The sequence below is a fragment of the Dermacentor andersoni genome, chromosome 2 (genome assembly GCF_023375885.2).
Source record: "Dermacentor andersoni chromosome 2, qqDerAnde1_hic_scaffold, whole genome shotgun sequence".
Classification (NCBI taxonomy): Eukaryota; Metazoa; Arthropoda; class Arachnida; order Ixodida; family Ixodidae; genus Dermacentor; species Dermacentor andersoni.
The window spans coordinates 98,344,845-98,372,646 of record NC_092815.1 but is presented as its reverse complement, the minus strand read 5'-3'; the positions used below and the strand labels follow the sequence as shown (position 1 = coordinate 98,372,646).

The following is a 27,802-nucleotide window of genomic DNA, read 5'->3' as shown; positions in this document are numbered from 1 at the left end:
TCGCTACCAGAGATCGCGAATACTGTTGAGAAGGGCGCTTCATTGTAGCGTCCGCAGTTGGTCAAACGTGATGTTGTTGCGCGCAAACTCGAGATATTTAACACTGAGCACGCTGAACTTGACTAAAAGCGTCCGCAATTCATTAAAGGCACCTCGAGCCACTTCCAAAAGAGCTAGTGGCACGACAAAAAAAAAGTAAATAAAGTAAGAGTTCAGTTTAAGAATACCAGGAGTCGAACACTGAAATGAACCCCTTCCCCCGCGCAGGGCAGCGTACCGTACGTGCGTCCGGTTAACCTCCCTACCTTTTCTCCCTTCTTTTCCTCCTGCTTGATAAATATTTCATGGCACAGACGCAATTAGAGCGTGCCATGTTCGAAATTGTGCGCCAAAAGCAGGTCGTATGCTGCTCGTACGATAATGTATGCACTACCGTCTCTAAGCCACAGTAGGTGCTTTTCTGTAGTTATCTCCGATGCACATGCATTGTTTTCTAAGTCTCTCTCTCCCTCTCTCTCTCTCTCTCCCTCTCTCTCTCTCTCTCTCTCCAATATTGGCCGTATTTCTTCAAAATATTGCAGAAGGTGTAAAAAAAAAGAAACGGGTACCCTCTTTGAAAAGAAAAGGAAAAGAAGAAAGCTTATTTGTGCTTTATATACTCTACGTGTGCATTCAGTGCACCATAGTTGCTTTCCCATAGACTGAAAGATCTGGAAACCCGCTCTTGTGCAGTCATGTCGTATATACAGTCGGTGTTTGACGCGTTTGTCATATCTGCAGATAAATCATGCAGCGATCATTTTTACGTGGCGCCATCCTTACAGAAATGGTGCGTGGTAATACACGGCCACCAAAGCGTCCACAGGCGGCATAGAACATTTTTCGAAGGTAACATTTGGCATCGCAATATATCTGATGCCGATTATCATTAAATCAACACTTTTCAGGTAAATCTACGTAACTATAGAGTGACGACGTTGTTCAAGGACAGAAAGAGTAGAGCGACAGCACTCTCGAACAGTCCCGTGACGATAAGTCAGTCCAGCAACGCCGCGTGCGCGCCTGATCAGTTGGCGAGCTGAGAGCACCGGTCTCGGGGCGGGTATACGCGACAGCTTCGCGACATTTGGCACATCTTCGAAATAACGATGAAATCACACTGAAAGATGAAAAAACAAAGCGAAAATCAAAGCTAAGCGTGACTGCGCAGAGTTTGCTTCTAGCACCACAACGAACGCCCCAAACTGAGCGAGGAATGCAACTTAATTTTTCAAGCGACCCTCGCAAGAGACGACTGGCTAAGCGATATAAGGCCGCAAATATCGTATTAACTGCGCAAGGCTTGAATAGACCTTCTGGCGTATATCAGGTGGTAATGCCTCTTACAGTAAGAGTAATAGTGATCATAAAGTTTATCGATATTTATAGATATACACAAAGGCAAGTTCACTAAAGGTACTTCAGATATTACGCAAGTGTCCAAAAATATCCCCCAATACTCTGTCCGATCAGGTCGCCGGAAGTGTTAGCACTTAATGTTAAGCAATATGAAAAGCGCATCCAACGACAACACGTCTCGGCGTATGTTTACAACACACCTTGGAAACGGTGCCGAGATTTGTTACCCTGGATTGACTGGATGTGGTGATGATCGCACATCGGACAAAATGACCCTGCACCAAATGCTCGTCTATCGCTCTGTGCTGCACTACTGATGCTTGCTTCCAGTCACGAACTAGGAATTTACGCTGTGCGCATTCTATAGTTCAGCGCACGTAGGAAGTAGAACAGCAGGCTACGAGAACAATAGCCGAAACTTATACCACTGTAAAGGCCCGAGAGGGGTATATACAAATATAGCATATAGTATTTTGTATCTCACTGCATGCAGTCCGTAAACTAACAGCTTTAACACTATCGACTGCACGTTGGCGCGCCTACGCTTGAGCGCCTGATTTCTTTTTTCTTGTTTTGCCTTTTTCGTGCGAGAGACAATCGATTCAGGAGCGACTGCATCGTTCCATACAATCAGGCCGTGATTACAGGATCCCAGACTTATGCAGCTACAAACGACTAAGAGATGCGGTCAGCCTGGATGGGTACCAAACAAGAGCGCACTCTCCTCCGAAAGGATGGCGACAGGTGAGAGACGAATCACAAGAACGTGTCAATAGTGTAACTACGAAGGGACTGAGTATTCTAAGATAGCAGGAACGTTATGCTGCAAGGCCACTGCCTTACACTTTGTACACTTGGTGGCTTCATCTATCCACGTGCCACGAGATTCTCTAATATGACCCGATATTACGTTATTTAACACCACCAATAAACATAGTCATCATGCTCATCACGTCCCAAGGGTTGGTAACGGGTGTGCGTATATTGAAGTATAATGACAAGTAAACACAAATGGGGCTTGCGCTCAGGAACAAAAAAAATCAAGACTATTTCCGAAGGAAGCAGCAATCTGCGACCCTGCTACCCTATACGTCTTTTTCCACATTTGTTCAACGTGACTGCAAACGTACAGTCACGAACGAATAAAATGTGATAACATAAGACCTTCGCTTATTGTTTACTGCGCACTGCAGCTTATACATAACAAGGGAAATAACGAATGAAACGCGATATCAATATTAATTACGGGTTTTGCTCCTAAACCTTGTCGCGTGGGGGGCGCCGAATACATAGTAAACGGCTCGGGTTATACCATGTGGGCTTGTTCAGATCCCATCAGCATTTGGGTTGCCACGGCCTGGACTCGAATCACGACATTGTATTGAGCAACGGAACGCCATAGCTGCAGCAGTGTCGCTGCGGGTATTCTGGAATTACAGTGCTGGGCTCGCAGCACAACGAAGGCCCCGCGACGTTATAGCGTTACCGCGTTTCATTTCTCGGCTCTCGCGTATCTATACGCATAAGGTTGAATGGGCTGCCCCGGTCCGCTTTCTTCTCCTAAAGCTATAGAATATCGCCTGATCGCGTCAGATCCATGATCCGCGTGCTGTTTCCATTATCGTGCTTTTCGTCTTCAGTTGCACTATCGTCAAATTCGCTTCACGTCGCGCGTCTTATGTGGCTTTCGACGAGACGACGTAACTCATGCTCATGCGTGCGCCTGCGGAACGAACTTCTGTAGCAACGTGATTACCCTCTCTCAGTGTTTTCGAGATTCGAGACGCAGAGGGGAGCTGGAGCCCGTAGATCCCATTACTAATTCTTGTTCATGGCGTCAACGAGATCTGGTCGTAAAGGTTGGTTGACAGTCTGAGAAGCGCCGCACGAAATCTGGATGAGAGAAAAGGGCGGGCTCAGGAACGCCTGAACGACACGCAAACACCCAAGACACTCAGGAATGCAGTGATCGATCCACAGTCTGAGGCGCGAGTACGTAATTTGCACTGCGGTTGAATGCTCGACCTCAGGAAAGAAGCCATGATGAGGATCACGACTCCGCAAGATGTATGGCTGCGGGAGTGTTGTGCTGAAAGCAACGGCACGCAAGAACCATCCGCACCTGAACCAGGTACATAACCATCGCAAGAATGGCGTGCAATCTGTGTCAAAAAAGTGAGCAGCCGCGACACTACGCGCGTTACCGAAGCAGTGATGAAAGCAGCATAACGATCGAGGCTTCCACTGCCCCCAGGTTCCATCAGTCACGGACTCCCGTTGGTCTCCTAAGCATGCACCACAGGGGATAGGCCCACCACAAGGCTTTGCTACAGCTCGCGTAAAACGCGCAGCATCGCGGTCGCTGTTAACCCGGGCCGTGTTCTTTCAAATTTCAGTGCGCAGAGTTGCGCTGCTATTGCTAACGTCGCCGGACACGGGGACAGGCGCACAAGTAGGTTATACTGCCTGCCAGCCATTGAATGACATAAAATTTTAAAAACTCTACACCTGCAGAACCGCCACTTAATGCCAAAACTCTACGAGGAGGGTACACGCGTTTCTCGAGGGCATTAAATACGCGACTCATTCCTCACCTTCTTTGCCAACTAGGTGCGTCTTTCTGGCGAACCGTGATTGCTCGACATGGAGCAATCGCGAACCTCAAATTCCACGAGAAACATTATCGTCTGTGCTCTCGGCTGTATATACGCCTCCTATATGAAGCTACATATATCAGATGAGAGGAAAATGACGTACACCGTTACGACGCGGTTGAAGTTCTCGCAATTTGTACTACTCGTTTGTTTCGCGCGGCGCTGGGCTTATCAACAGACCAACGGGACGCAGAAGGCTGTGGAACACAAACGGAAAGCGAACAGCGGACACGGGCAAACACTTCACCGTCCCGTAAGAGGACTTCAAGACAAACTAAACACAAACCAAAACACAACGCCTTTTTCTATGAACATACCGAAAGATATTTAAATGAGAGATTCTTTTCGAACGCGATATGGCTGCTTCGAGTTCAGCTGGGTATACAATCACACGCAAAAGAAGAAGCGTGTCGAGTCCGTATACTGAGGGGTCGCCGCTGACGCGTCACTGCCAGCTTTCGATACGTCACAAGAGCAAAGAGTCGGTTTGGCATGGTGGCGGCACCAGATTACCGAGTCCTTCGTTGCTTCGCGTTCGTTCACTTTTTGTTCATTCCAGCGAGTCGTGGGTCTGCAGCACGGCCCTACCACCGTCACAAGTCTCGCTGGCTCTGGTGCCGCCTTTTCCGACAGCAGCTTGACTCGGCGCTGTCGTCGTCGTCGTTGCCGCCGCGGCCGCGTTCTGTCCCAGCAGCTGGGAGAACAGCGTGGTGCCGCGATGCATGCTCGACTTGTTTCGGCCTTCGTGCAACGCCACCCGATTCCGGCAGAAGCGCAGTGTCTCGCACGCCAAGTCGCCCACCGTCCAGTGACGCTCATCTACCTTGAAGCTCACCTGGGACAGCTGCAAGAGCCGCGAAGGAGTGAGCGAGTGAGTGAGCGCAACACCCGGCATTAAGCACCGTTACCCATAAAACTTAACGAAACACGACGAAAAAGTATAATTTCCTAGCAGCACAAGCGTTCACCTACAGACTATTCCACGTTGTGCGACAAGGCAGTTTTCGAGGTTGTCTGCATGTTCCGAAAGGTTTTGTGAGTAACACGCCAAAGCGTTGATCCTTTATTTAGCATTTCATTGCAAGATATAACAGCATACGTAAGTCAACCACAATAAAAAGAAGACAATGCGAGCGAGCGCAAGTTTAAGATAAGCACAGTAAAACAACGAGAGAGAAAATAATCGTCAAGCGCGAGCTTCGCATGTGGTGTCGCATGATCGCGCGGAGTCACGTGTAGTCCGGCGCTCCTTCGGCTGTAGCCAGAGACGCTTGCTTATATATTGACAGGCAACGTTAGGTTACATGCCGCGAATGCCAACACCCCATAGCTACACCTTTTGACCCCAATGGCAAACTCTGGGCAGATTAGAACGCGCACGTGAACTGTTCATCTTCATTTGGTCCAGAACCTATACGTTCCCTACTAGCATACCCACACATATACTCCTTACTGAACGCGCTTGACATAAGTCTTGATCTCATTCAAATAAAACTTACTGATTGACAGTTTGCCTGTCCGCTTTCTAAAACGCTCTGACAAGTTGCTGAGGCGTTGCCATTTCTGCTTGGCGCTTACTTTGCATACTTATACAGAAAGCTCACGCGCTTTTAACGCTTAGCTATGATGGTAACGGCAAAGGCAAGCTATAGCAACGGCGCGCCAAAACAACTTCACACAGGTGAAGGACAGGAATAATGTGCAAGCTACGAGAGAGCGTAACGTGCCAAGCGTTTTGTGAGGTCTCTGGCTGCCCGCCGTCACGTGTATAAAGTCCGGCGTTCTTTTGGCTGAAGCCGGCCGACGCGTCTGCCAAATAGTGGTTGCCGCTAATTAGGCGTCATTTCGTTTACTTGCCGTCGTGTGGTCTTATTGACTTGCATCGGCCTGATCAACATGCATGCAGTATAAATCTGTGCCAGACCACATGGCGCCAGGCGACGTCTTTGACTTCACCTCAGAAGAAGACTTAACGTTTGACGCTTAAAGGGTAAGAAGGATGCGGCATTGATGTGCTCGTGACTGAGTAGCGCGACGGGACCATAACGCAGAAAAAGGAGGCGACAACACACCTGGTGTCGTGTGTTGTTGCTTTCCGCTTTCTTGCCTGCGTCCTGGTCCAGTCGCACTGCTTGAGCAATGAACGTGCACCATCTGTTTCATTGCTGTGCCTCTCTCACGCGCGACTGATGGTTTGTGTATTCACATGCGAAAAGTGGCCGGCACTGCGGCAGAGCCACGTATACCTGCTCGAGACTGGGCTGGCCGCCGGTGTAGATGACGAGGCCGGGCACCCCGGCGACGCTGGCGGCAATCCACTGAACGAGCGCTTCGAGCTGCGGGTCTCCGGACGGGTCGAGGCAGTCACGCGCCCACCGGCACGTGGCCACGGGGCGCAAGCCAGACGCCGACAAGCGCATCGGGAATGACGATGGCGACGGTTGCGGCTCTTCCTGCAGGAGAGCATTGGGAGAGGGAAAAAACGGTCGCTTTTACCGATTAGTGTAACTGAGGCTTACTTACACGACTGGCTGCGCGGTATCCTACACACGTGCGACCTCTGTTCTGACAACCTGTGCACCGGCATTGTCGGTGCATGAATGTTGCAGCTCGCGCTGCACCTTCCGAAGGAAATAAGCTGCTCTGTCTCATTGAACAACAGCGAATTGAATGAATGAATGAATGAATGAATGAATGAATGAATGAATGAATGAATGAATGAATGAATGAATGAATGAAGAGCTCTCAGTGCAGGGCGCCGCTGGCGAACTTTTCCAGAAGCTTTTCGATGTAGTGTACCAGAAAGCGTTGATCGTGCTGGGTTCTGGGGAGAATGAGCCAGGCGGGTGCAGGGGGTAACTCAAGGCAAGAGACGGAGCCGTACTGGAGATTAAACTGCTACCTCAATCAAGATGGCCGCTGTTGGCTGTACAAAAACGCGCCTTGAGCATACGACGCCGCCTTTTCTTATGTGTCTGAGGCGGTAATCCTTGGCGCAAGTTCTGCCATGTCCTGGCTGGTTGACTCTAACGAGTCTCAGCCTCTCAGACAGGCTGAAAGGTGCGAACATGGCTGAATTGAACGTTTAGGGCAGAATTCAAAAGTGTCTAAATATGGCCAAAGCGTGGACTACCTAAAAGAACTACACTATATGCAGTATACCGGGTTTCTTTTTTTTCAGAAGGTCTAAAATTAAAAAAAAAATTACCTGTGGCAGATAGCACGATTCTAACCCCTGATCTAAATTTTACTCGGTGCGGTGGCTATTACTTTGACGAGAAATCAAGATACCTAACTAATCAATTAACACAATTAACCTAACTCATTTATTTATCTTACGGCACATATATAAATCTAAGAATTATAAGCCAGCGTGTCAGCAAGGCGTATCCAATTGGAACGAATTCTCTGGACTGCACCAGTTTCGAGATATTAATTTTCAATGTAAACGTCCCACGAAATGTATTGGTGTTCCAGCTACTTTTGCGCTTCAATGCATAAAACAGCGTTTTCGTAAAAGAGTCTCCCCTTGGAAGCCTTGCGCGCGACGGAAGACGGCGCGCTTCCTCCCCGCTTCCCTCCCTTGCGTGCGCAAGAATGAGCCGCGATCGCCGGCTCACCCTCGTAGCTTTTCACTCGCACATACAGCATACGTCGCGCGGCTACGATTTTGCTTGCAGATGCACAGAAGGGCACATACGTACATAAGAATAAAGAAAAGATAGATTACGCTTGTCCTGTATGTCCCGAATTTCTTCAAAGAAGTGTTGGCCACCATAGTTGAAACATGAAAAAAATATGCAGGCGAAGAGTGCGCAACTCCTGCAAGCTCCAAAGAGGAGGTGCGCGCGAAGAAATAGCAGGGACAGGATAGACACAGTTTCCTTAATATTTTTTCTAATAGAAAAATGGAAGGTTAACACCGAGGTGAACAACTGTGAAACGTGTGCCTTGGCTTATTATGCTTGGGCGCGTCATCGGTGCGACCTGTCTGTAAGGACAGTGCCTACATGTGTTTCTCGGAGAGTGCTTATGAACTGTATGGTAATCTCGCAGAGAAGGGTGCATTGGAAACTGTGTAGCGATTGTGTGGACACGTGCGAACGTATGTGTCCACCTATTCAGCGTAAACATTCGCTAGCTGTATACTTGTGACACGCGAATGCTTATACGACACCCATTTCTTGTGCCGCCACGAATGCTTCTGAAGGACCGAGGTCACACACACACACAACACACACACACACACACAAGAAGAGAAAGGAATGACTAGCGGCAACCGAAAGTGAAATCGTACATGTATGCCTAAACTTCAATAAAATAAAGGAAGCTACTATACTGCTCTCCCTGCATTTCTGTGTATTTAAACCCTTCTGCGCTTACGTTAAGGAAATTCTACCGCAGCGAAATACAGCGCTTCTCCGGATTCCGCAACCGTGGTCACACAAAGCTGGACCAACGGGAGAAATTCGCTATATAGCAAGTAATGAAGCTTTGGCGCTGAAGTGCAAGGATGGGGAAAGGAAAAAGCGCTCAAGCGCCAGTAACAACTGAGGAACCACGAGAAACAAGTTGCCACAGGGCAACAGACGAAATCAGTTGGGGCGAACTGCTGGGCAATGTTTAGGTGATATATGCTCTGTAAGCGCACTTCGCAGATAAAGCGGCAGTGACAGCACAGGCACATGACCTCCAGAGAGTTCATGCAGTGGACAAACGACGCGGCGTGCACGCTCACCGAGTCCTGCGGAGGCCCTTCCTCAACAGACACGAAGCTCTCGCGCCTCCTCTCCGCGCTGTCGCCGCTGGCCGTGTCGAAGTCCTGCTGGTCTTCGTCCTGCTCTGCGGGCTCGCTCTCGACGTCGTCCTCTTCGGAAGTGCCGGCCGACAGATCGGGCGACACCGGCCGGAAGGAGTGCGCCTTGATGAACTCGGTGTCCTGCCGCGTCAGGCCGACTGCGCAGGATTCCGCGTGGCTCGTTTCCTCGGAGGTCTTCTTGCACCTGTTGGAAGATGGACAGAGCCAGAGCTGTTACAGCGTGCGCTTCGACGTCGCTCGGGTTGTTTGAGCGTGACGCTTCGCTTGTGGCCGAATGTCGAAGAGCGAATTTGAACGCGTTCTGGTGAGGCGAGTGATGACGCAGCATGCACAGTCACCGTGGTTAACGCCTGCAGCACGCAAAGGTGCGTGGCATAGGTATACTACGAATCACAAGTGTCGTGAGGGACGCTCACCTTAATGATAACTTGTTCGATCGTCTGGCCTGCTGCGCTAGATGCTGGGCGACGATTTACTGCATACAAAGTGCGCATGTGCCTTTCTGTGGGTGTAAACGTGTCACAAATGTCGTGTGTCGTCAACGTATCTTACGACAGAGATGAAAGGCACTCGATTTATTTTCACGCGAACGACAGCTGTTCGATAACTGCGACCGGCCATTGCTGAGGGCGCACTAACCCGACACAAGTCAGAGGCATGCCGGGCTACGCCAGCGATGACACAGGCTGAGTTGCTCACAAGTATTGTTAAGAACGGCCAGCTGCAGTGCTCGTTGTCGTGCTCGAGATGTACTAGTGAGCTGCGTGCTCGTCGTCGTGAGCTGCGTGCTCGTTGTCGTGCTCGAAATGTACTCGTGAGCTGTGTGCTCGTAAGCTGTTTGCAGTATGTTAGTCTTGCGGGCTCCATATGGGAGTCACGCTAGACTGTCGATATATGTCTTGTCTAAGATGTAAATAATGTAAATAAATCCTGTTCACCGAGTTCCTCTCTACGACCTTCAACTCCTTCAAATGGCGGCAGCGGCGAGATCGTCCGACGACTCTGGTTGACAGCGGTGGGATCGTCCGACAACTCTTACAGTATATACTGTTTCCTTCTTTTCTTGGCGAGCGTGTAGTCGTGCGAGCGCTTGCGCATCGTCTGCTGCATTTCGTCGTCACTGGCAGCCGGTTCGCAACCTTGGCAGAACGTTTGAACGCAGGCATACTGAGAGTACCTGCACGCTTCAGCTACGCCGGTCGCCTTTTATATTATGTATACGCACGCGGCACGTCGTCTACTGTTTATACACTCGCTTCACATATGCTGCGCGCCGCTTCTGACATGACGTCATACACCACGCCGTCACTCGCATCGTCTCCGCACTTGCGTCGCTGTACCGGTTGGCGCCATTACACCCGCAACCAGCACTCCGTGCCCCGCACCGTTCTATGCGCGCGTCTCATATCTGTTTCTTGCTGGGTCTTGAGATGTCCGCGTCACTAATAACTGTATAAGATACGCTTCACAGTTAAAAATTAGGCTCGTTTATTGATTGGACATGACGGAAAATGTGGTGCCTATTGACTGAGCGAGCGCTAGCCAGGTATAATCATCGTCGTTTGAAGAAGCCTTGCCTGCGGGCCGGCGAGAAAAGAAAGACGAAGAGAAAGGGCTCCACACGAATTATTAAAGTGCTCTCCACATCCCCGCACGGTTCATTAAAACGCTTCTTCCAAACGCAGCTCCTGTGTACTGCCATACTAGTCTCTACGCACACCTCTCGTCCAACTCGTGTGCCGGGTTTCCTTATAGTGCCATAAACCTACTGTGACCCAGCTAACGTTAGCCAAGCTATTGAACGAAAGAGGTTTAAAAAAGAAAGACGTGGCGCAACATACAATTATAAGACTTGCAATGTTCAGTCGTTAGCTGGGACACCCTATATGTTCGAATGTGAATGTTACAAGGCGCAGCGTCGTTCTGAAGCTCATAGGTTCTTAGCGTATGCGGTAAAAGAACCTGACAACGGTGTATACCTGAACTTGGCCTTGAAAGGAACTGGCAGGTTTGGGTTGACGCCGTCGAAGGAGTACGCCTTGGGCATGCCCTGGCCCGTGGTCATGACCAGCGTCTGTCGCCGCCCGGGCGAAGACGTCATGACCAGCTCGGAGGCGATGGACAGCGCCGGGAGCTCGCGCGCCGAGCCCTTGGTCGGCAGCAGGACGTGCAGCGTGGGCTCGGAGTTGGCCGCGCGCACGGCGCACACGGGGGCCTGGGGCCGCGAGAAGCCCAGCTCGGGGTCCTCGTCGATGTCGTCCATGTCGCTGCTGCCGCTCGAGTAGCTGGCGCGCAGGCTGCGGCTCAGCCGGCGAGCAAGCCGCCGGCCCCGACGGCGGATGCGACGCCGGAAGTCCTCGTACCTGCCAGTGGCACAGGAGAGGAATGGCGATGAAGACAGGGTGCAGGATATATATATATATATATATATATATATATATATATATATATATATATATATATATTAAGAACGGCCAGCTACAGTGCAAGTTTGCCACCCAGTTACGACTATGGCGGCAACAATCCGGGAGCGTCGCCGCCAACCTCTAGCCACAGCGTGACTAAAACGACTTTGTGTCGGGGAACAATACGCGCATCCTCCACTCTCCGTCGCTTCAGCTAGGATGCGTTCGATGAAGCAGGCTTTGTGCTGAAACCGCCGCCAACCTCTAGCCTCATCGCCGTTGTGACGGAATGAGTTCGGCCTGCCAACTATTGTTACCAAACTCCCCAACGCGGACCTGATCTGCTACGGGTGCGCGAGTTGCCGCGGGAACGCCGTTTTGCGCTCCTTCCCACGCACCCGACCAAGACGCAAGACAACGCGCTACCCGGAAGCGTATTTCCAACTGCTCGTAGGTACAACGGGGCGTGGAACTTGCGGAGACGACGGACGTTTGCGCGCATGCGCGAGTGAGAGCGGGTGCGAGAGAGGAAATGTGGGGAGTTTTGATTCTTGAAAATACGACTCTGCCTAGGTACTACGGAGGAGTCCCTTGGGGCGCGGCGTATGCGCTTGTCCCTAGGCGCGCCGTGCCGGCAGAAGTCGCGGGGCGCGGTTGTGCTGAACTTAGCATCGCAAGTTGGCGGCTAGACGCAATCATATTTAATCGATCATGTTTTTACTAATGAAAACAACGTGTCATTATTTCGCATTATTGGCGGCGCCTCCAGGACACCAAAGCGGCAACGGGGATATCAAAGCTAGAAGCCGGACTGGTCCGTGGGTTGGGGCTCGCAGAGGCCTGCGCGTGCCAGGGGAGTATCGGCCGATAAAACATCGGCCGATACTCCCCTGGCTTTTATCGGCCGATAAAACATCGGCTGTCCGCTATCGCGGACAGCCAATGTTTTATGCGAACACCCCCAGGCACGCTTCGGCCTCTGCGGCCCCAACCCACGGGCCGCCCGGCTTCCAGCTTTGATCCCCCCGCTACCGCTTGGGTGCCCCGGAGATCCTGCGCCGCCTGCTTTAATATAACCTCAGGTGCTCTCCTGAGGCCTCCGTTTGCCGGTTACATGTGCCCTCCTGGAGCAGTGCTTGTAAAAAATCCGATCTATCGTCGCGACGAAAAATTCGCCCCGTGACTTATAAAACACCAGTCAGCACATTGTCCCTTCAGACACAGCGATCACCAAGCGGCGTCCGCGCCCACTGCCTCACCGCGCGGGCAGCCAGCGGCGGAGCGTATAAACCAACTCGATCGAACTCCGCAATGCCGGCATGTCAGGGGACAAACGAATACAACGCAATCTAAGAAACCTCCTCCGTAGTGCCTAGGCTGAGTCATATATTCAAGGAGCAAAAGCCCCCAGATTTTCTCTCTCGCGCCCGCTCTTACTCGCGCCTGCGCAGAAACGTCGAGCTCCGTCAAAAGTGGCACGCCCCGTTGTAGCTGCTAGCGGATGAAAATACGCTACCCGGAACGGCTCCGAGTTCTATGAAATTCGTGTGGTGTCGGTTTCGGACCGTAAACACGTGTGTGTGTGCATGTGTGTGTGTAAACCGTCCTGCGGAGAGGCGGCTAGTTTGCGATGACTAAACGAACGTTCGCATCACCTTGTATCGCGGGAGGACCGAGTGTTTAAAAACTGCTGTTGTGCGGATGCTCGACACACTTTTCTTAAGCAGTCATGTTGGACTGAGGCTCTCTCTCAAGCAGTCATGTTAGACTGATGTACTTTCTCAAACAGTCATGTTAGACTGATATAAATACTGTAAATAAACCCATATTCCTCGTTCTCGATGAGAAACAGTGCTTCCCTTCATCAACGTCCTCAGCGTGGATAAGTTGGACGACGGCATGGGCCAGCTACCTTCGAATTCATGCCGGACTCCAATCTTCACAACGGATCACGAGCGATGGGATTGAGCCCCCAATCCTGACAACAGACAGACAGACAGACAGACAGACAGACAGACAGACAGACAGATAGATAGATAGAGACAGACAGACAGACAGACAGATAGACAGATAGAGACAGACAGACAGACAGAGACAGACAGACAGAGACAGACAGACAGAGACAGACAGACAGACAGACAGACAGAGACAGACAGACAGACAGAGACAGACAGACAGACAGAGACAGACAGACAGACAGAGACAGACAGACAGAGACAGACAGAGACAGACAGACAGAGACAGACAGAGACAGACAGACAGAGACAGACAGACAGAGACAGACAGACAGAGACAGACAGAGACAGACAGACAGACAGAGACAGACAGAGACAGACAGAGACAGAGACAGAGACAGAGACAGACAGACAGACAGACAGACAGACAGACAGACAGACAGACAGACAGACAGACAGACAGACAGACAGACAGACAGACAGACAGACAGACAGACAGACAGACAGACAGACAGACAGATAGATAGATAGATAGATAGATAGATAGATAGATAGATAGATAGATAGATAGATAGATAGATAGATAGATAGATAGATAGATAGATAGATAGATAAAAGCAAGAGAAAACAGGACGGAAAAGGTAAGGATGCCGACCAGGACAAACGTCCGCCGACTGGCTGTTCTGGCTGGGAGGGCAGATTTTAATAATAATAATAACAATCTTTATTTCACTCATGAAGTGAGGGAGTGCGGGAAAAAAAGCTGACAAGTCAGCTTGACTAGTTCCCAGCTTCCCGGAGTACAATATAGAAGAAACAGAACACTTCTCGCATGGCAACATAAAAACCACAAACAGATTAAGGCTTATTGAGAACTTACGGTAAAAAAAGCTATGTAGATTCTATGCGCTGTAGGAGTAGCTTTAAGCAATGCTTTCTTGATGTTCGCGAGGAACATTGATTTTTTCTTAGCGACAATTTTCAAGTATAGAACGCACGACCAAGTTGAAAAAATTTTCACCGGGAAGCGGCTCGTTCGACATAAACTTGTGGCGCTCGAACGTACGGATCCTACGAACGACGACGAAGGAATGACCACAAAGGTATGATGACAATGGGATGACGACGACATCATGCAAGACAGGAAATTGGATACGGCGTGGAGAGACCTTCGATCTGCAGTGGGCATAAAGAAAGTAGTAAAAGAATATGACGATGATAAGAAATTGCAGAGAAAAGCACACGGCGATAAGCACCGCGTGAACACAGTCTTTCACATCTTTCGTCTTCTGCTAATCTTTTCTGACATTTCCCTTTCTCCCAGTACAAGAGAGCTAACCAGACACTCGTCCTGTCTGGCCTCCCTGTTTTTTCAATTGCTCTCTCTCCCCCCTTCTTCGAGTGCAGAGTATACGGCCGAAGCGCGCTGGTTCAGGTCTACCTCTCCGCCTTCTTTTAAGTAAGCGCTTTCTACAATTACCGCTTTGATTTAAATTGTATCTTTTCCCTTCCAGACAAGACCAAACTGCGCACCCTCTTCTAGCATGCCGCGACCTCCTCGCCGTGTCACATACAGTCGTCGGTGCTCGTCGTCATGCGTCACGACAAGGACCACGCGTTGCTCACCTTTCGTGCTTGCTCAGCGAGAAGGCGATGTAGTCTTCGTCGTCGCTCCGGTAGTCGAGTACGAAACCGGCCGAGCTGGCCGAGTCGTCCCTGCTCAGGCGTTGAGACACCGACGAGAAGGCACTCGACCCTCCGCCGCCGCTCGTGTGCGAGCGTAGCGAACGCTCTCGGCGCGACTTGAGGCAGCGCGGACGAGTCTCGCCCGGGAGGTCGACGCCGTGTCCCTCCGGGCCTGCGGTACAACACGCGAGGAATAAAATTCAGTTCCTTTCTTTCGCTCTGTGAAGAAGGATGACGAGCTAAGCTGTGTATGTGGGCCCCTTAATGGCGAACTGCACCTCCGTCGCGGGTCGGCCCGGTATTGCACTATCTTTGGGATCGCCCCACGTATGGGAAGTGCCTAATGCTTGCTTCACCTCCGTCTCGGGTCGGCCTGGCATTGCACTATCTTCGGGATTGGTCCACGTATGGGTAATTTTGTGTCTGCACACAGACATAACCCTAGGGGGAACTAGCCCTTAACAGCCCTTCGCTGTAAAAAATTTGGAACACGCTTAAGCTTCGCTTTTAAGAGTGGAACGCGATGGCGTTCAGAGATCCTTGACTGCTTCTTACGCTTCCCGGCAGCTGCAGCTTATGTAACCGTAATGTTTACCGGGAAACGCTGGCGGCGAATTCCATACACGAAGGTGAGCGGGCGAACTTTCTGGTAGAAACGCGGCCTCTTGCGTGGGCCGCGGATGAGTGGAGGCAAGCGCCATCTGAATGGTGTTACAAGGAGCTGAGCGCAGCGCGCCTCTCTGCGAATGTTAGAAACGCTGGTAAAGTGGTTTATGTTTGAGTACCCGCATAACATAATTGTTTTCTGGTATATTCTAATTACGATCCGACGCTTTCATGTCTGTAGGTCGTGGTTAGTTGTACTTTACGATTTTTCGGACGCATCTTACTTTGAGGAATTCAATTACTTCAGTAACGCCTCGGTCCCACGCGGAGGGCCTGCGTGGTTGTGGTTCGGAATGGTTTTTCGCCAAACGACGTCCGACGCAAGACGCATACACCTGATTTTGCGCGACACGAGGGCCTTAACGCTATCGCGTTAAAACGGCTACATACACGAACTTGATGCACCGGGCGTGTTTGTCACAATTTAACACATCGAGAACGTATACATATTGGTCGACCACGGGCAAAAAATTTCAGCAGACACTTAGACTGATTACGTGTGGGAATGCGAAAACATAATCGCTCAGGTGAAGTGTTTTCGATTGATGTTTCTGACATGCAATAAAGTTGTTTCTGCTGAATAGGTGTGTGTGTGTGTTTGCATGTACGTTGGCCACAGGCTGGAAACATTCAAACCATTTTGCTGCAGAACGATTAATTTTATGTTATGGTAGGTCTGTTGCGACTATCTCCTCCTCTTTTGTGTTCCCTTGCATCGTCTTCTGGGGCTTACTTAATCCGTGGGCGACCATGTTTCACAGCTGCCGCGTAGGTAGACGCTTCCGTGTGCATCGCAGAAGACACAGCACCGATGAAATCCGAAGAGCAAGTGACGCGTGGGAGGCAGTAACGTGTCGTGTGCACTGACGCACGCACTATACACAACTTCAGTCAACCGTAACAATAGAGCCACCGTGGCGTTGTTAGTCGTTTTGTTGTTACGTCCTTTTCTTTACTGAAAGCGCATTTTTCGAATGAATTTTTGACTGACGCGTAAGAAACTTTATAGCGATCTGGTTGATGTTTTCTTGCCGCACCCTGTTTACCGTACGATGTATAACTTAGGACCTGAACGCAATGTGATGAAACGCGTTAAAAAAAAATGCCGGTTAGATCTTCAGCGAAAACCTTTTTTCAATTGCATTCGGGCACTCTCCTTGTGAAGCCATGACTACAAAGCAAGGGCTTCTTTGTTCCATGGTCTGTTAACTGCATCACATGCAAGAAACCTGAAACCATAGAGCACATCTTCTTGGATTGCCATGACTCCGTTTTCTTGTGGGATGTTCTTAAACGAACTCTGAAGAAAGAACTGCCGTTAAGTCCTTTCGGTATTCGGTTCTTACCATGCGCAGACACAGGGGGAGTGCCGGCTGACTTGACAATGCTTTTGTGTATGAGTAGCGCGTGGAAAACGCGTATGGATGTCAGGAATGCCCACGTAGATGAAAGGTCTGCGAGGGAACACCTCAGTGAAAGTCTTAGGTACATGCGTGATGCCCTCAAGCACATGACTGAACCGCCAGAGTGGTTTCAGGAGTTGGACACTTTGGTGCCATTGATATCCTCTTTGAGGGCCTTTTAAATATGTACAGTCTCTCGAAATGATGTAATATTATGTTTCTGCACCAAGTGACCTACTTTGTACGCGTTTGCGTGTTGTTGTAATGAAGGTAATAAAAAAAAGAAAGCCACCGTGGCGTCGAGGGAGCGTGCTCGTCTCGCACCCCGAAGGCCTGGGTTCGATTCCCACTCAGACCGTAATTTTGTTTTTGAAGGCATTTAGTTTGTTTAGAGAATACCAGCTGACAAATTTGACGTCAGTCTGAGCATTTTTTGACGTGTTTTTGTTCTGTTGTTGGTACCATTTTTCGGTCACGCCGACGACGACAACACCTGATTTTTCGCGTAGTAGAGCATACAATGCTTTCGCATTAAAATACGTTTGTTTTCTTAGCAGACTTCGGTGCAGACCGCAGCTTCTCTGGAGTCGCAATCTGGCCAAACAGGCTGCTGCCACATCGAGGAGACAAGCGTCTGTAACAACCGTCACCACCTCAGTTAAGCGGCATTTTTAAAGCGATAGCGTTAAGGACACCTTGTCGCATAAACTCCGGTGTCGGTGCCTTGCGCCGCATGTCGTTTAGCGAAAAATAATTCCGAACCACAACCACGCAGGCGTGGCGCAGAGGCGTTACTGAACTAATTGAATTCCTCAAAGTAAGGTGCGTCAGGAAAATCGTAAAGTACGACCTATAGACATGATAGCGTCGAATCGCAGTTTGAATGTACCCGAAAACATAATTCTGTTACGCGGAAGCCCAAACATAAACCACTTTTCCAGCGTTTCTACCATTCATAGAGCGGCCCGCTGCGCTCGGTTCCTTGCAAGAGCACCATCCAGATGGCGTTCGCCTCCGCGCATCCGTAAAATACTTCGATGTCCTCCCCGCCCGCCGCATTCCGGCCAACACAAGAGGCTGCGTTTCTGCCAGGAAGGTCGGCCGCTCACCTTAGTGCATAGCGTTCGCCGGCAGCATTTGCCAGTAAACATTACGGTTACACAAGCTGCAGTTGCCGGGAATCTTGAGAAGCAGTCAGGGATCTTTGAAAGCTATAGCGTTCCACTTTTAAAGGCGGAGCTTAAGCGTTTTCCAAATTTTTTACGAATGTATTCAAATTTATTTGTCAGCGTATACGTTTTAGCTGTGTAGCACGACTGGTGCCATCTAGAGGGTCTTACATATTTGCGAGCTATTTGAATTTGCTATTTCTTCGCTCGCCATTAGATTTAGCGGCCTGGTTTAGAGGGCCAGACCGGAAGTCTTTCGGGACCTAAGTTTAAACATAAAAACGGCCCATTTTAATGAGGTAGGAGGAAACCCTTTCCGTTTTGCATACAGCTTGCCAAGACATTCATGATCGGATCAAACTGACCTTTTAACTTGGAAGCTCGAGCCTTAGTCGCTCTTGTACCAAAATCGCCAAAGACCAATCCTATTCGCCTATGTCGCAATTCCATTCTCATTTTACCTTGGGAAAATAGACTACGTTTGTCGACTTATTTCAGGTCGTACAGTTGAGATTGGACACCCGTGCGTTTTATTTGGCAGTTGTGCTTCTTTTCTTTATCATGCGTTCAGACAAATATAGATGAAATTGACACGCACATTGAGAGATGAGTAAAAAGCACTACGTACGAACAAGATCTCTTATTGACTATTTTGGGTAGGCACAAACAGCACTTATAAAGCTATTCTAAACATTTGCAGTGAATAAAATATATAGTACGCTTCTTCCGGGGACAGTCGCACAGTTAACCGACTAACGTGGGAGCCCGGTACTAATAAGCTACACTGCTGGCTTATGTAAGCACACTAAACAAGTGTTCAGGCAACTATTCGCAGTTTAAGCGTATTCTGTTCCAAGAGCCACAATAGGAATGTTCACTGCGTTTTCACGCGTCTGTTCTGGTATTGGAACAAAAAGGCTTGAGAGCTGTAATGCATAACTATATGCATATTTTCGTCAGATTTCGAGTGGCCTGAGAACGATAACGATGGTTAAATATTCTCGCACCGCGTTTGTTAGCAGCCAGCGTAAATGTCACGACAACGACCGCATCGTGCACTGCGTTCTGCTAGATTTATCTCTCCGCTAGTGCTTCTCCTCACCTCGCCAACTGCGAATGGACCGGTTCACTGTCGATGAAAGAATTGTATGGAGGCCGAAAACAGCAGATATGCGCGTCTATATTCAGCCTAACTGTCCTGCCACCTCACATTATGCGTCACGAGGCTGTAGTAAACTGTGGCATTACCACTTTCTCCGCATGAGTACACTGCAGCAGGCACTCCTACCTACTAAGACTGATAAAGAAATATACACTCACTGTCCTCTACGCTTTCGTCCGCAGTGTGGTAGACGTCGTCGCACGACTTTTGAGACGGAAGCCGCGGCAGCGATAGGGTCGCCGACGGAGACCCGTACGGCGTGGCCGAAGACCCAGACACCGTCCTGCGGTGACCTCGTGCCGGAGCGCTCTCTTCCGCCGCTGGCTGCTGCTGCTCCGCAAGCGTCCACACTTCCGTCTCCCTCGACGCCGCGGCGTCCGGACATCGCGGCGACGGTGGCGGCCGCTCGACGCCCGGTGACTCGAGCTCGACGCTCTCTTGCCTGCGCCACACGTCGTCCTCGGGCCCAGACTCGATCGAGAGCTGCACGCGAGGCGAAGAGACCGGAGGGGACGTCAGCACTTTCACCGGCGCGAGCTTGCCGCACGCCTGTCTGGCGTTGCTCAGTGCAGAAAACTCGCAGTGCGGCAACGCTATCGGAGCCGCGCCTCCGCCGCCGCTGCTCTGCCTTCTCTGGTCCAGGAGACACTCGGCCGCGGGCCGGAAGGCAGACCTGCGGGACGTCAGTGGAGACAGGTTGACCGGACGAAAGACCATAGCCGCTTGGGAACCGCTGCCGCGTCGCTCGGGTCTCGGAGAAGGATGCCTCTGGGCGCACAGGACAGCCTGCGTCAGAAGTGGCGCCGACGACGACGAAGGTGTCGACGGCTGGCTCGCGGAGATCCTGTTAAGTATATTCTCTAGGCTTTTGTTCCTCTCCATGGACCCCTTGGAACTGGAGCCACCCAGAGAACGCAGGCTCCTCTTCGTGGCAGGTGGAGGAGGCTTAGTCGCCAAGGGCCTCGCAATGTTAGGAACTGGGGCAGCAGCTGAGCTCGTCAACGATGGCGGTGCGTTCGAAGTTTTGGCATTCGTATCTGCAGGTGGAGGTGGACGAGTGCTGCCGGGTTTCGGCGGGGTCGGGCTCGGACTCCTGGAGCTCAGTACTTTGAAGAACTTTCGAGGTGACCATTGCGGAGGCACTGGCGGTTCGGGTTTGGCGGTCTGTGCTGCCGCCTTCGTTCGTAGTGCCCCCAATACACAGGCTAATGTGGGTGCTTGACTCTCCGACTGTTGACCCCGCTTGATCGTGCACTGCAGGTCAGCTTTGTCAACTGAAACGGTGGCCGTATTCGTTCCCAAACGGTCTGCGAGCGGTGGCTTGCACTCTACGAAGTGTTCGTGGCCACGCAGGCCCTGCAGATTGTCTGGCGGGGAGTCAGGGGCGTGCGCGCTGCTCCGGGAGGACGACGTCTTGGAAGAGGACAGCGAGTGGAAACAGGGTGGATCGTGGCCGGCAGCGCTCGAGCTCGAACTCTGGCCCACAGGTGAGGGTCTACGCTGGGTGAGGGCCTGTCTGAAGGCCACGAGACACTTGTTGAACTCGCGGAGCAGGAACGCGTCCTCGAACTGCGCCACCGGCCGAGAGGAATGGTCCTTGAAGTCCAGAAGGCACACGGAGCACTCGGAAGGGCTGAATACCTGCGGCGGGAACAGGCGCGACGAGAACTGGTTCAGTGAGCCAACACAGCTGGTAAACGAGAAACTACACATAGTGGCCTCAATCCGCGCACTATTGTCAAAGTGTCAAATGTGTGAACTTGTAGAGATATTCCCTTTTGTCGCAGCGGCATAGCCTACTATATAGGCGTAGAAGTATACGCGGGCTCTGAAACTGAGCTTGCCTCGATGACTTCAGCTCATTAGGGCATAACAGTCGGGAAGTTATAAGCTGTGCGAGCGGAGAGGCACGTGTGCTGCCCTGCAGTATAACGGAGAACACTTCGCGATCACTGATCTTGATTGCGGGAAGCTATTTAGTAATACTTTTAAGCCCACCGCTGACGTATTACATAAAACAGTGTGCGGCCAGTCACTATAAGCACTGTACACAGAATGATTTATTCTCAGCCGTGCTTGATGACAATACTAATGCGGCAGTCAACGCAAGCACGGGACAAGCACTAGAAGGCTAATGCCAGTGCCACCCATTAGGATATTCACTGTGTCGCATTTGTCTTCGTTGTTTGGCGTATTAAGGCGAAAGCCTGAAGTGGCTCATACCCCCGATGGCCTTGAAAAAAGAAATGCGTCGTTCAGTCCAATGGTACAAAAACTATCATCAGCAATGGCTCATACCCCTCTAAGCAGGCAAAAAATGCATTGCCTCCTCCCTCTCGCAATGTAGAGGCTACGAGCACTCAAAGCGAAGCCCACAGAGCATACATTCATTGGAATCACGTATACAACGCATAGAAATGCGGCGTCTAGTCGAGTGGAACAAAAAAAAAAAAAAAAACTATGTGACCTTCTCAATTGCTCATACCCCCTTAATATAAATGCTTCATACCTCCGTTAGGCTGAGGCTACAAGCGCTCAGCAAAGTGAAGCGAACAGTGCATAAATTCATTGAAATCACGCATACAATACACAGAACAGCATACGTTTCACTCCCCTGCTGAGAGGACGCAACGTAAAGTCTCGAAGAGAAATTTCGTTGGCGCGAGTCTGACCCCGCTATACATGAGCGCGCGAAGCCGCAGCTCAGCGTTGAAAATGAGCCGAAGCCGAACTGCGAAAGCAGCAACGCGACGATGCGAGACGGCGCATCAACAAGTGTGCAGCAGGCTTTCGCTTTCGCGTGTTATAGTAGTGCAACGTGCTACCGAATTTTTACGTCACTATATACAGCTGCAACTGTAGCCAACTTTCTTAGTATATTTCGGGCCGTACGTCGCGGCCTCTGTATATAGGAATCAGGTTCACACTCGGCGTACCGGTTCGCCGCTGACCCGTGGCCTCGGGTCGAGTGGCAACAGGCCGTCCACGGTGAGCGCTTCGTTGTCGCCCAGGAGCTCGACGAAGAGCAGCGCGGCCAGCACCTCGGGACAGCTGAGGAACACCGAGCACTCCTGGAATCGGGATAGAAGAATGTTCTTTGCGAGGCAGTCATAGAGGCAAGCTATATATGTGCGAGTGCAGAACTCTAAAAAAAAAAACATAAGATTTCATGCATTGTGCTATTCAAGATAATGTACAGTCTACTAGACTAGCACCATGTTTTTGTAATCGCTTTGTATATGCAAAATTATGTTTTCCCTGAATGAGCTGCCCCACAAATATCGCACCACTGAAGGCGAGACACTTACGCCCATTTAAAGGTTATGCTAACCCCCATGCCCTTGCGCGATGGCCTAGTCGCGATGTATAGTGAAGCGTAAACTAATAATTAGGTGTGTGACGTGCCCAGACACACATTTCGTCTATAATGCTGACGAAACTAGTAAACCGCTGCAACACGTCTAAAGTACGAGTGTGCGTGCGTGTTTGTGTGTCATTTGCTGCTTGTTTCCCATGCATCTGATCTTGCGTTCGTGGCTCCAACAAGTTGTTTTTTTAGAAAATCGTTTTCAGGAGCTCCGTTTTCCCGGAAATCAGTGCGCAGTCGCCTGCGCCCGAGACGGCGAGTATGGCGCGCTATAAATACACCACGAAGTTCAACGGGTATAGTCGATAGAGCGTCGCGATTTGATTGATACAGTCGAGTTGTCCTGCATGATTAACGACAGTGCGAGCTCGTGCTTCAACTTACACAAACTCGCATAAGCTGTTCAAGCGGGGACGATGCGTCGCTTTCATCTGTTCGTTTCACAACATTTTATTACAACTCACGTCTCTCAAAATGAAATAAAGATATAGTATGCATGCTCGAAATGCATAGGCGCCCACGAATGCGAACGCGCACAAAGTACTCGTCTGTAGCGCCGAACACGTATTATAATCGAACGCACTTATATAGAAATCAGTCGAAGTAATCGATTTTCTTTAGCTCTTACTGCGGAATAATAGTAATAAAATAATCTACCATTTACACGTTCAAAGCAATCTTACTAACTTATCGGCGCAAGGTTTCGAAAGATACGTACCATTGTGCAATTGCTTCCGAGAAAATCACTTCCGGCGTTGGCGCTAGATGGATAGCACTGCAAGAAACGGAAATGTTGAAGGGGACAGCGAAAGTGGCGTGAGATCAGTGCAACCTCGGTCATTACGAACTTCTGCCAGTTCGCTACAGGCATATCTACTATAGTTGGTGGACGTGCCGAAAAGGTCGCGTCAGAATCGTAGGACAGTCTGGCAGTTAACATCGCCGATACATACCACAAATAGCAACGTATATATAGAGCAAATGCTTTCTCAAGCTTTCGCTCAGACTTAAGTATGTTTTAGATACGTTCTCAACTACATGTGTTCTCTACTACAGAGTTCCTGCGCGGTCTCCATGCATGCATGCGTCCGCGATCGCCACAGGTATTTTATTGCGTTTGTCATACCTTGAGCAGGATCGGTTCGGCGTCCTCGATCAGTCCTCTGGTGCGGACCATGAGCGGGCATAGGGGACAGTCGCTGCACATCCACTCAGGCAGCGACATCTGGTTCTTGGGGGCAGTCACCTGCTGGCCGCCGGCGAGAGCGGAAGTCTCGTGAGCACGCGCGAATCTGCGGATTGTCTCTACAAGCGTTTACTTCGATCCTATTGGTACACAGCCAGCCCTCTTGAGTGACGCAGCTGAGGCAACTCCTAGTTTTATCACTGATTCTCTTTGTCGTTTCTACAGTATGTAGGTGACTTTTGCGCCTATACCTACGACGTCATCAGCTGTAATCAAGACTTGAACGGGCGAGTCCAGTAAGCAGACCAGCAGCAAGTCCAGACACAATTTCTGTTATCCCGCAACACACAGACGCTTTCCGCGGCAGTTCGTGAATTTTGGATAACTGCGCACTGTATACCTGCAGCCTTTGGGCAAGGAAGATAGAGGGGCACGAAGGGCCTTGCCAGGTATACGCCCGTCCTGTTTAATTCATATCCTACACTGGGGAAGGGTGGACGATGAAAAGACGCGAGAAGGAGAAACGAAAAGACGCGTGTCGTCGAGAGAGAGAGAGAGAGAGAGAGAGGACGATTTAATAAAAAGAAAGGAAGAGAAGTTGGTCTGGAGATCGTATCGCTAGTCTGCTACTCGTCGCAGGGATAAGGGGATTTGGGAGAAGACAGGAAAAGAGACGTAGATGGCAGGTGACTATAGTGCAATGGTGCTATGTGCAATGGCAGGTGATGCTATAGTGCAATGAGCTATATACACGTTGTCCAATACGCGGTATGTGCATTATGCACACACAGAACGTTCTTGCGCTAACACATTTCGCACACTACATATGCTCTACAGAGGAGCGTCTAAGCCAGTTTCACATAAAACGTCCTGTCGAATTCTATTTCTGCGTAGAATGTCGCACTTGTGCAGCTGCTGGTGCTATAAAGGCGGACGAGAATGGAAGTTCGGGTCTTAATGTCCAGAGCTTTTTAGCAGTGCGCATGCAATGGGAGGCCGCGGCTAGACGTTCCGTAGAAAGCTGAGGTCGCGCGTGCGCAGAGGCTTCGTTCTGTAGCCCGTATACAGAAACTGTATTCGCTATTTTCTCTAACGTCGTCTGCAATGAAATCTTACGCCTGTGCTGCGAGAATGACTGCAGCGGAAAGCTCCCAATTTTGTGCAACTTAAGTTTAAGGCGCACCCAAACCTCAGTACACTGGCCTTGCTCGGAAACTTCTTTCTTTAAGCCTTTATCGCATCGAAATGCGGCTTCCGTAACCGGGATCCGGAAGTGGGACTTCGTGCTCTACAGCAGAGTACGATATCAAGCCATCTGCAGATACCATTTGTTGTCATAGTGCTTCCTCCACGTAAGCGCTGGGCGTCCTGCCACGGTTACTTGGAGCCACGGGCTTTACTTGCAACGCTTTGTACTTTCTTTCGCGGTAACGTATGCGTCTGCCGAAGAACTCGTGCGATAGAATCTACGGATCTATTTAACAGGCACGTTGGCATGCGTATCCGCCTTTAGCTGGTCCCGCGGCGTATCTCGGGCGATCATTTCGAACCTGCCTGCAGAAGTACACGGTGCCCTCCGGTTCATCCTGGTAGGTGCAGTCGAAGTAGGCGAACAGGCTCCGCAGCTTTTCGCAGTGGCACGGTCTGCGAAAGAAAGAGAAAAAAAAAAGTAATCATCGGCAAAGGCACATGGAAGTGTCACTTCATTAGTAGGCAGTATCGCGCACCGATGTTTTTTGCGGCTTGAAGAAATTGAAAAAAAAAAAAAAAAACCTGCCATGGTGCAACCTCCTAGACAGATATGGACAAGTAGGTAGATAGACAGGCCGATATATATATCTGGGGTTTTACGTGCCAAAACAACGATTTGATTACAGGGACCGCCGTACCGAAGGACTCCCGATTGATTTCGACCGTTAGGGGATTTTTAAGGCGCCCCCAATGCACTCGACACGGGCGTTTTTGCATTCATCCCCCGTCGAAATGCGGCCGCCGCGTCCAGCAGGATTTGATCCCACGACTTCGTGCTTAGCAGCGCAACACCATAGCCACTAAGCCATCGCGGCGGGTATAAAAAGTTAGAGATAAGATACATTATATACATTAGATTAGATAAGATACATTATATACATTAGATTAGACAAGATGCATTAATATAGATACATTAAATTAGACAAGATGCATTAATATAGATACATTAGATTAGACGAGATACATTGATATAGATACATTAGATTAGACAAGATACATTGATATAGATACATTAGATTAGATAAGATACATTAGATTAGATAGATGAAATACATTGGACGCACGCACACACACACACACACACACACAAAACGAAAAGTAAGGACGTTAAGTTAGAGTTGTAGCCTGGTTTGGTACCCTCCGCGACCGAGTGCAAACACGGATAGAGAAAGAAGTGAGTCAATCCGCCGGACGGCGTCCACGGCAAAACGCGCGCCACACTCACGTGCCGAGGAAGGGAAACAGCTCGGAGCAGTTGAAGTCGAGCAGCGTCGGGTGGGTCCGCGAAGTGCGCTTGGGGAAGGTGGAGAAGAACGAGTTGGCCAGCAGCGAGGCGACGAACGGACGGCTCAGCGCGAACATGCCCTCTGCGAGAGAAGGGGGAGAAGCAGCGCCACAGTCGGTGCACGTTGAACGGAAGTTGTGGCGGCGATTGCAACGGGGAGCGACCGCGGACATTTTTTGTGCAGAGGTGAGCTCCGAAAACTCGGAAGCGCGTGCGCAAGAGGAGAGGGTTTACCCTGCACGACTTCGGGTTCTTGACACCCGTCGTTCTCACGACGCATTGCAGCTCAGGTTAAAGGGGCTTTGAGCAGCACTTTGTGTGCTGCAGTGCAGACCGCTTCGTTGTCTTTTATAGGGAAGTCGTGTAAGAGATGCGCACATTTCGCTTCATTGACAGTGCTGTGCGATGAACTTGTCGACGACGACGATTGGCACGCGAGCTGCCGTTCTCTGGCCCACGCTTTAATTTCTGCCATATCGTGCGATATGTGGTTGCGGCTTAAATAATAAATAATGCTTAACATTTTTCATAATCTTACTTTATTAATGGATTTTTATGTGACCGCACCCCTTCCCCACAACCAACTGTCCTATAACCACTGGCGTTGCGTTCAGTTCCCCGTGGTGGGTGAGCGCAGTCATCCGAAGAAAAAGCAGGCAAACAGAAACTAAATTGTGTATTATTCACTGTCGGAGTAAATGAGTTCAGATCCGAAGGTTAGGTTTCAACCATTCTGGGTTCCTTGGCATGCACCGAAACCTAAGCACTCAACCGTTTTTGTGTTTCGTCGGCATCGGAAAGAGGGCGGAATTCGACCTCCAGCTCAGCTGTAATATACGCTTCGATTTTACTTTCCTTTTGACGCTATTTGTTGCTTGCGCTTATGTCACCGTTAAAGTCACCGTACAGCTGCCGCGCCATCTGCTTGTTTGTTTGTTTGTTTTCGTGTGAAGATAGAGCGCGCAAAGTGTACAAGAGGGACTAATACAGTGAATTGTGTATTTTTGTTGACTTCAAGAGAAATCCGTATCCGACCCGGCGCCAAGATACTCATTTTTTATTTACGCGAATAATAATAATAATAATAATAATAACAATAATAATAATAACAATAATAATAATAATAAGGGGGTGCGCTAAACGCTGAGAATACCCATGTGTTACTGTTCAGCCTTATAGTTTCATTTCGTTTTTCTAACTGGTAACCACGTTTGCCTCTGCTGCTCCGTCCTTTCTCCACGCAAAGCACTCACAGACGCATCTGGAAGTCCAGGGGAACGCAAGCGCAAACAAACAAACAAGCTTTCCGCGTATAATGCGCACAAGTTGAGGGACTATACCTTGTCGGAAGACAAAAAAAAAGAGCTGCGAGCGTGTGCCTTTGTGACGCTGTTAT

At 50.0% G+C, this 27,802-nt stretch overlaps 1 protein-coding gene across 4 annotated transcripts in view; it reads right to left on the bottom strand.

Annotated features, from left to right (window-relative positions):
• Positions 1-4,352: 4,352 nt before the first annotated feature.
• LOC126541574 (uncharacterized) overlaps positions 4,353-27,802 on the bottom strand; it is a 99,714-nt gene continuing 76,264 nt past the window's right edge. For 3 of the 4 annotated variants that reach the window (XM_050188389.2, XM_055076754.2, XM_055076755.2), the window contains exons 4-14: positions 26,347-26,488; positions 25,421-25,514; positions 23,811-23,933; positions 23,403-23,459; positions 22,254-22,388; positions 19,476-20,958; positions 14,858-15,089; positions 10,851-11,234; positions 8,791-9,055; positions 6,299-6,505; positions 4,353-4,896 (exon numbers count right to left, since the gene is read on the bottom strand). In XM_050188389.2, the coding sequence (XP_050044346.1) occupies positions 4,603-4,896; positions 6,299-6,505; positions 8,791-9,055; positions 10,851-11,234; positions 14,858-15,089; positions 19,476-20,958; positions 22,254-22,388; positions 23,403-23,459; positions 23,811-23,933; positions 25,421-25,514; positions 26,347-26,488 (3,416 nt within the window). In that variant the 3' untranslated portion in view covers positions 4,353-4,602. The remainder of the gene's footprint in view (positions 4,897-6,298; positions 6,506-8,790; positions 9,056-10,850; positions 11,235-14,857; positions 15,090-19,475; positions 20,959-22,253; positions 22,389-23,402; positions 23,460-23,810; positions 23,934-25,420; positions 25,515-26,346; positions 26,489-27,802) is intronic. The other variant, XM_055076756.2, reaches the window with a different exon arrangement.